The 9,800-nt window shown below is 39.8% G+C and overlaps 1 gene segment (V, D, J or C); it reads left to right on the top strand.

The window, feature by feature from the left end:
• LOC102178821 lies at positions 1,161-1,983 on the top strand. The segment is given in 2 exon segments: positions 1,161-1,200; positions 1,646-1,983. Coding segments are annotated over 2 exon segments (378 nt in total).

Below are 9,800 nucleotides of genomic sequence, written 5' to 3'. Positions count from 1 at the left end.
CAGTTTATTTATTCAGTCTCAAGAGGGGGCTGCTTCATTTGGAAACAGTGGTCCTTTCTGGCTATAAAGGAAAGGAAACAAGTTTTCCATCGATGTTCCACAGAAAAGTGAAGAAAAATGACAGATTTTCATTGTCTTTAGATAAACTGATTTTATAATCCTTTGTTGAGTGAGTATGGTCAAGGATTCAGGGAGTCATAGCCTTATAGCCTTAACCTTTTCCATGTACCTCCCTAAACATTGCTTTCCCATTTCCAACCCCTGGTTAACTCTTCCCTTCCCTATTCCTTGCGCTCTTTCTCTTCACTCCTCTTTTTCTGCCAGGATCACCCACCTCCACCCTTGTCCTCTCCAGATAGTGTGCTTTCCCTTCTGTCTTTTCTGTCTCAGCATCCTTGGTGTCTCTCTGTCTCAGCATCTTTGGTGCAGAGCACCTACAAACATGGGCACAGAGGGCATAAGGATTAAGGACAATTGTTCAAGGAGGATGAGGAGAATACCATCCGTGTCATCAGTTACTATGTCAAGAACAGATGTATTGAGAAATGTCTGCCTAGATGGAGACAGATGCATGATTCCAAGGACATTTTTAGGATGCTGAGCTCCAATGTCCAAGCCCAAGATGTTTAGCTTTTTGTCTCAATGTTACTAATATTTTCTGTCCCTCAGAACAACCACAGCCTCCTTTGAAATCTCACATACATTTACTAGAACACGGATGGGAATTTTCATCTCTTTACAATATAGAGCTCAGTAAAGCATTCTGGAATTAAACAACATTTTCCACAAGCTTCAAGGAGCATCAGAAAATTTCTTTGAAGAAGAAATGATAGGACACAGGTTCTGGATAGACACACCATTGTGCCTGGTGTTCCTTTGCCAGAGCCAGACTTTAAACTTCACAAAAATATCAGTCAGTACCCTGTGAGTTGGGAACATCTCGCCTTCTTTGGGGGACATGATTAAAACAGGGCAGGAAAACCTAAACAAGGAACTGCTTGATCGTTGGCTGACAGATCCTGGTGACAACACACTGCAATGGACACCTGCACTGGTTGTAAGTCTCTAACAGCAGCAGTTGCTTCTGTTCTCTGGAAACAAGCCCAGGAGCAGACACAAGTGTGAGCTCTGAGCCCACAGTCCTGGTTTGTCCTTGAAATATGAGGCTGGTGATTGGAGTAACTGTTTTTCTGTCCTTGGGTAAGTGTTCTACATCTATAAGGGATGACTTTGAAGCCAAGGAACCGTAAGGGTCGTTTGCTCTCTACTCCTCTCCCTGTGTTTTATTCAGCATTATAGCAATGGAATCAAGAACAGCTCTATGCATTTGCTAGGGAGTACAAACTTCTACATGACAGGTTAATTCATAGCCATGATCCAGAAGGGACCTCAGCAGTAAGCAGGTTGGAAGAAATCTGTGAGGTTATTGAGCCAAGGACCCCGGGATAAAGCCTATAGACTTCTCAGATTCTTGCCATGTGTCTTTGGTCCCTAAATAATAAGCACCAATAATATTTCTCAGGACATAGATAAAAACACTGGCGTAGGGTGTAGGTCCAGACAGTTTGGGGAGTGTTGTGTCCTTGATCCATAGAATTACACTGATTTGTCATCAGGGGATAATTTCATTTTCTTGACCCTTTAGGGACTGTGATTGATGCTAAGACCACTCAGCCCAGCTCCATGGATTGTGCTGAAGAGGATGTAACCTTGTCTTGTAGCCACTCTACCATTGGTGGAAATGACTATATACATTGGTATCGGCAAAATCCCAATCAGAGCCCACAGTATGTCATTCATGGCTTACGAAGCACAGTGAACAGCAGCATGGCCTCTCTGACCATAGATTCAGACAGAAAGTCCAGCACCTTGGTCCTGCCCCAGGTCACCCTGAGAGACGCCGCTATGTACTACTGCATCCTGAGAGAGGCACACTGGGACAGATGGGGCTGCAGCTGTGCAGCATCTCTGGTGCGAAGATGATGGGGAGGGATAGAGTTGGGGGAGCAGTCATGAGAGCAAATCTAGAGTCGTCTGGAAGGAGAGTCAGAAGAGCAGTAAGATGTGGGGAAAATGAAGGGAAGGGAAATGGAAGAAGATGGATAAAGAAAAGAAGAGAAAGGGGACAGGGAAGAAGTGCTCTATTGGTTGATGTGGCTATGAATGATAAGGAAATTAAGAATCATAATTTTAACACAGGAATAAAGTGAAGAGGTATTAATAATTTGTCATGGCTCCTCCTCATGTCAGTAAAATGTTGGTTTCAGTGTGTTAAAGATGAAAAGATAAGGAAAACACAAATAATTCTCCTGTTCCAAAGACTTATTTCATTTGGATGCAGGACAAATCCATACTCAGAAATGCTTATTATTACAGTTGTTTCACTTGCAGATTGATCTTACTCAGAGGAAAATCTGAAATGTAATTTTGTTGCTACTCTAGAACACACATGTTTATGATAAAAAATTTGTAAGGAAACAAAAACTAAGTGAATATTTATTTTTAATCTATCTAGAATTTCTGCTTCTATAAAGAGTTTTCATCATATTTTATATTCTCTAAGCAGCACATAGATCCATCTCATCATAAAATCTCAGGCAGAGTAAAAGTGAAGGCTCATAGCTGTATCTCCTTCATTCCACCAAATGAAGGCTATTCCTCCCATTGTCCTTTTCTGACAGTTTAATGTATATCATATCAGCCTGTTTATTTCAATTACATATATTTTTTCACAATTCCCCAGGTGAAAGGTTTCCCTGATGAAAGGCTTCCCCTTGATGAAAATGAAAGAGGAGAGTGGAAAAGTTGGCTTAAAACTCATCATTCAAAAAACCAAGATCATGGCATCCAGTCCGATCACTTCATGGCAAATAAATGGGGAAACAATGAAACAGTGAGAGACTTTATTTTGGGGGGGCTCAAAAATCACTGCAAATGGTGACTGCAGTCATGAAATTAAAAGACGCTTGCTCCTTGGAAGAAAAGCTATGACCAACCTAGACAGCATATTAAAAAGCAGTGACATTACTTTGGTGACAAAGGTCCATCTAGTCAAAGCTATGGTTTTTCCAATAGTTATGTATGGGTGTGAGAGTTGGACTATAAAGAAAGCTGAGCGCCAAAGAATTGATGCTTTTGAACTGCGGTGTTGGAGAAGACTTTTGAGAGTCCCTTGGACTGCAAGGAAATCAAACTAGTCCATCCTAAAGGAAATCAGTCCTGAATATTCATTGGAAGGATTGATGCTGAAGCTGAAGCTCCAGTACTTTGGCCACCTGATGTGAAGAACTGACTCATTTATGCTGGGAAAGATTGAAGGTAGGAGGAGAAGGAAATGACAGAGGATGAGATGGTTGGATGGCAACGCTAACTCAATGGACATGAGTTTGAGCAAGCTCCAGAAGTTGGTGATGGACAGGGAAGCTTGGCCTGCTGCAGTCCATGGGTTGCAAAGAGTCAGACACGACTCAGCCACTGAACTGAATTGAACCCCAGGTGGTGCAGTGATAGAGAATCTGCCTGCCAATGCAGTAGACACAACAGAGGCAGGTTCAATTCGTGGGTCAGGCAGATCCCCTGGAGTAGGAAATGGCAACCCACTCCAGTGTACTTGCCTGAGAAATTCCATGGACAGAAGAGCCTAAGCGGCTGATCTAGTGGGTCGCAAAGAGTTGGACCCAATTGAACACACACGCACATATCTTTGCACATCACTTTATGCAACTGCATACACACTTATACACATACATACATACGTACACACACACAGATCAAACGATTTGCCATTACATTGAATTTATTTGGATATTTTACACTGTGCCTTTTAATTTTCATTTAATAATGTCCTGGAGCTCTTTCTACAGTTGAAACAAAGTAGAGTGACCCACTACATTCTTTCTGATGCTTATTTAGTACTTTGAAACATTTTATCATTAAATTAATTAATAATTAATTAATTTAACTCATTAATGATTAATTGTTTCTTATTCTTTGCTATCATAAAGAATGCTGTCTTACACATCTTTGTAGAATCACTTTGGCATGTACATGAAAAATTTAATTAGATATATGAATTAGATACTAGAAAATTTGATTAGATGTTCAATAAAGGCCACATTTAAAAATTTTGGAGAAGTGGCATTTTGCCCTCTATATGCTGTAAACAGTCATACTTCAACAGAGTAAGAAGACATCTTGCATCCTCCAAAAATAGGAAATTACCTGTATTTTTTATTTTAACAATCCAAATATATTTTATCTATACACAATGTGCATGTATGCTAAGTCGTTTCACTCATGTCTGACTCTTTGTGACCCTCTGGACTGTATTCTAACTGTCTCCTCTGTCCATGGGATTCTAGGCAAGAATACTGAAGTGGGTTGCCTTGCCCTACTCCAGGGGATCTTCCCAACCCTGGAATTAAATCTGTGTCTTTTATATTTCTTGCACTGGCAGGCAGGTTCTTTACCACTAGTGCCACCTGGGAAGCCCCAATATAAGAAGAGGCTTTTTATTAATCAAACTGATTCACTGCTTTAGGATTGACAAGCACTGTGCTTCCTTGGGCACATTGCTGAATCATCATATACATTTTTTTTTACATTTTCATTGACTTATAGTTGTGAAAACATGTTGACTCTGAGTATCAACTGATGTCTAAATGAATATTTCTTTGTTATTCTTTTTTGCAAAATTAGGAGAATTCCTTGCATCTTTCCAGGGGACTCTATCTAGCTACATGCGATCATAATCTTTCAAACTATCTGGTGTCAATCAACTTATGACAAACACAATAATTAAAAATTGTAATAAAACAAGCAGAAATTTATGCTATTTATCACAATCTATGAAGAATGTCAGAGATAAAGGGAAGTTTTTATTGGAATGAACTGAAGTTCACAGGAAGAGCCTAACAAAATAGTTGGGAACTGATTTCACATTTAATAATGATAGGAATGGGGAATAGAAAAAGGAAGGAAGGAAAAGAGAGAGGGTGGGAAGAAGGAAAGAAAAAGGAAAATAGGAAGGAAAAATTTAATGAGCCCATGAATGAATAAGGATTTTGGAATACATTCTTGTCTTCATTACGAGATCCCATGTGATGTCCTTTGAGTCTTTCTTCTATTTTTATAGAAGATCTAACTCATGCCCTCTATATTTTATTTCATCCCTAGCAATTATCAGTAAACTGTTCAGCCAAGAATATTTCTTTATTCAATAAATGTTTATTGAGCAGCTACTATTCATCAGGTTCTATGTTGATTACTGAGAACACTTCAATAAATAAAACAGACAGAAAGATATGTTTTAGAAAAAGCAAAGTGAGGAAATAAGCAAGTGAGCTCTAAAGCTGTGAAGAAGAGTGCCGGGGTCCAGCCCTGGTGGATCCAGGGTAATTCGAAGGGGAGATGGAATCAGCATCCTAGGAAAAAACTTATTTAATTACAGATATAAAGAGAGATTAGAAAAGAATAGTGCAGTAGGAAAATTAGTGGAGAAAAAGAGGCTGAATAACTTAGTTTATGTGGAATACCAATAAAACTGCAAGACAAGGAATTTGCACCACCTACGTAGGCCACAGGTGTCTTTCCATTCTCCCGAAGGAGAGGAGGCACTGGGCCTCCCCGGTCCCATCTTAGAAGCCTAGGCAAAATCAACAGGCTTGGTGAGTACCCACGCTCCAGATGGGAATTCAGCCAGAAGAGGAAAGAAAGAACGACATGAGGGAATCAGTCTTTCCAGAAACTGATCCATTTTCTTTATTTTCAGGTTTGCTTATATACTTTTTGTTACACATAGGGATGAATACAGAGTTATGAGGGGTCAGCAGACCTGATCGTTGTCAAAATCAGGTGTTTCATATAAAATTATACAAAGGTCTTAGGGGTTTTACATCATCTTCTGGCCATGAGGCCTGATGACATTTTATGGCCCTTTCTGATAACGGTCAGTTAACCAGAAAACTTACTTTTTCCAGGGGTGATTTTTTCTTACACCAGGCGCCACCCTCCAAATAAAGTTGCATTCCTATAGGGTGAGGGTGTAGTGGGTTACAATCAAGAAAGGAATTTACTTAGCCTAAGGTTTAACATGATTAATCTTAAAGGTTAACACTTATTTTTCTTATATGCTAGTTATATTCATTATAAGGGCAGAGAATATGGAAATTTAGCAGCAAATATTGGCTCAACAAGTGAAAAACCCTTTACCAATATAATTTCTAATCAACCCACTATACTATACTAATAATTTTGTAACTTCTCAAAAGAGTCTGTGTTTAGAAAGTTTTAAAGCATCTTGTGCCTCTCACAGTTGGGAGGCTGTAAATAATCACATGTGGCCAGATGAAGCTGCTCAGGCAGGCTAGAGAACCTTCAGCAGAGTTTGTAAGTTGAAACACTCTTGTCACGCCCAGGAATTTTTATTAACTGGAGCTGCAAGTTAACTCCTTCTCCAAGAGAGGTGGTGGGGGAACAGCCCCCCCATAAAATCAGAGGTATAGGTGAGAGCATAAAACAGACTCTGGTTTTGGGGGTAGATGCTCGGGAACAGGGGGTTTCCTGAGGCTCGATCCCGCCTTTGCGTATCCCAAAGCCTCCTTCCTCATGACCTTTGCCGTGGGCGAAGTTCCTCACGCTGGCTCTGGGCAGAGGAGGAAATGGAAAAGGTGACTGAAAGTGTCCTGAAGGGATATGCTGATCTTTGGAAAGTGCTAGAGCACCTCTCATTGTACTTTCCAAGACTTGAGTACAAGTAGTTGTTACCTCAGATTTTACTCACAGAATCAAAACAATTTCCAAAATATGATAAACATAGCCATTTACATTTCTATACACATCCTACACACCAGGACAAATTTCTCAGTCTTCTTGAATATCCAAGAATACAATGTGAACGATGCCACAGTGAGGATTCTAATGCTTCACAAACTGCATCTGTTAGGCACATCTGAGAGATTGATTCTAACTTAGAAGAATATCTTATTCATTCTATCAGAATTGCATGAAATGTGCAACATACTAAGTGATTTAAAATTGACTTGGCCCCAAAGTAGATAAGATGTACGAGGGTTATAAGAAACAAGTAACAAGTGTATACACACACGGCACATGGAGAAGACAATTTCCTGAACACAAAGAACACTTCTGAAAATAATCCATTAGGATAGCCAAAATTTACTGATTTATGACATCTTCTTAGAGACTTGAGCACAGTTGACTGGCTGTGGCCACAGTCCCCTGTATTAGGACCTTTGAAAGCACATTTGCTTCTACCTCTGACTCCTTGCAGAGAGGAATGATTCACCAAGGAGTCTGTCCTGTTTAATTTTCTACACTGACCTAAATACCTCTTACCATCCCACACTACTTTCTACTTTGCCCTCTAAATCCTCACTCTATTGAAAATAAACATTCAGTAGCCCCTGTAAAAATTCCTTCCACATATCCTAACTGAAACCTGACTATTTGTAATAGAGCTCTTTCACTTGTGGTTACTTCTGGTCCTCTCTCATCTAAAACACTTCAAATTTAGAGATGAGAACAGCATTCTTGTCACTACCACACCCTCCCAAAAACAGACTCTTGTCTTTGACACTTTGAGGCTTTGCCTTTTACCCCTACTTTCCCCTATTCCTTTTATCACTCTCATCTTTATAAACATCAGACACTCTTCTGTGGGAACCATGTTTTACTGTTTTCTCAGAAATGTCTCCTGGAACTGAATCTTACTGATTCTCTCTTCCTTGCTTGCTCTCCTCTGCCTTCAAGTTCGATGTTCTGGTTGACACGTCAGCATTGCAAGATGCTGTTCTGCATGATTAACGAACCCCTCTTTCTTCAAAGACCTTTCTTTACGACTCTCGTGTGATTTCCTGCAGACCTCCAGGAGGTAGCTTCCTTAACCCCAGAGCGCTGGCCTCTGTCTTGCTTTACTGCTCTTAGTTAAAGACTACATGATAAGTTACCAATAAATATGCGCTTAGCATTTTCTCAGAGAGATGCTCTTCCATGAACTCTCCCTGTACCGTCTCTTACAATCCTGTGTGTTTGTGAGACTTATTCAGTGCAACACCGCCACACTCTCCCTTACATATTGAAGATGTAAACACATAAGATTCTACTGTAACCTAAAATACTCCTTGACTTAAATTCAGAGAGGACAATTCAGAGAGAAACTTGAACTCATCAGCTCCGAAGTCTATCAATTAGGATCCCTCTCAGTCACAAACTCCCATGGCCACACTCCAGAAAGATGTGATGCTATTTCTCCAGTTAGGTGCCGCTCCACCTCTGAAATCTTACATCCTATCTAAACCTTGCATCCTCAGATTCTTATACTCATATACTTCTGCTGCATTTGGTCTGTGACTCTTTGTGATCATTTAGTCCCCAGATGTCTTTATTGTCATCTTATTTCTCAGAAGTTTCCAATCTTTTATTTCTCTTTCTACAATATCTAAACTTCACAACCCTCCTTCAGTCTTTAGTTACTAACTTCATTGTTTTGAGTTAATTCTATGTCATATCAATGATCTTATTAATTCGTAATCATGGATTAATATCTGGCTTCTTATGCACCTTCTTATATACTTTGATAAAGCAGAGTTCAAGAAAATCACACAGATGAGCAGACTGGTGTCACTGAAATTGTTATCACCTCCAACGCTAACTAGACCCACGGGGCTTCCAAGAAAGCATTCTTTTTCTCTGTAATCATTTCTTATTGTCAATTCCCCCTGTGACTTTTTCAAAACTTCTCACACTCATCAGATTTCTTAACCCAGGATCTCTTCTATTAATTATCCTGGAAGGTACGTAATTTCTATCTACAAGAAGAAAAAAATTCATTACAATTAATAAATGTGTCAACTTTCCGCCTTCATACCTTGAAATATGGAATGAGATTCGTGACATTGTACAGGAGACAGGGATCAAGACCATACCCGTGGAAAAGAAATGCAAAAAAGCAAAATGGCTGTCTGGGGAGGCCTTACAAATAGCTGTGAAAAGAAGACAGGCAAAAAGCAAAGGAGAAAAGGAAAGATTTAAGCATCTGAATGCAGAGTTCCAAAGAATAGCAAGAAGAGATAAGAAAGCCTTCTTCAGCGATCAATGCAAAGCAATAGAGGAAAACAACAGAATGGGAAAGACTAGAGATCTCTTCAAGAAAATTAAAGATACCAAGGGAACATTTCATGCAAAGATGGGCTCGATAAAGGACAGAAATTGTCTGGACTTAACAGAAGCAGAAGATATTAAGAAGAGGTGGCAAGAATACATGGAAGAACTGTACAAAAAAGATCTTCACGACCCAGATAATTATGATGATGTGATCACTAACCTAGAGCCAGACATCTTGGAATGTGAAGTGAAGGGGGCTTAGAAAGCATCACTATGAACAAAGCTAGTGGAGGTGATGGAATTCCAGTTGAGCTATTTCAAATCCTGAAAGATGATGCTGTGAAAGTGCTGCACTCAATATGCCAGCAAATTTGGAAAAGTCAGCAGTGGCCACAGGATTGGAAAAGGTCAGTATTCATTCCAATCCCAAAGAAAGGCAATGCCAAAGAATGCTCAAACTACCGCACTATTGCACTCATCTCACATGCTAGTAAACTAATGCTCTAAACTCTCCAAGCCAGGCTTCAGCAATTCGAGAACCGTGAACTCCCTGATGTTCAAGCTGGTTTTAGAAAAGGCAGAGGAACCAGAGATCAAATTGCCAACATCCGCTGGATCATGGAAAAAGCAAGAGAGTTCCAGAAAAACATCTATTTCTGCTTTATTGACTATGCCAA

Source organism: Capra hircus, chromosome 10, assembly GCF_001704415.2.
Source record: "Capra hircus breed San Clemente chromosome 10, ASM170441v1, whole genome shotgun sequence".
Taxonomy (NCBI): domain Eukaryota; kingdom Metazoa; phylum Chordata; class Mammalia; order Artiodactyla; family Bovidae; genus Capra; species Capra hircus.
The sequence above is the reverse complement of the archived record's forward strand: the minus strand, read 5'-3'. Positions and strand labels throughout refer to the sequence as shown.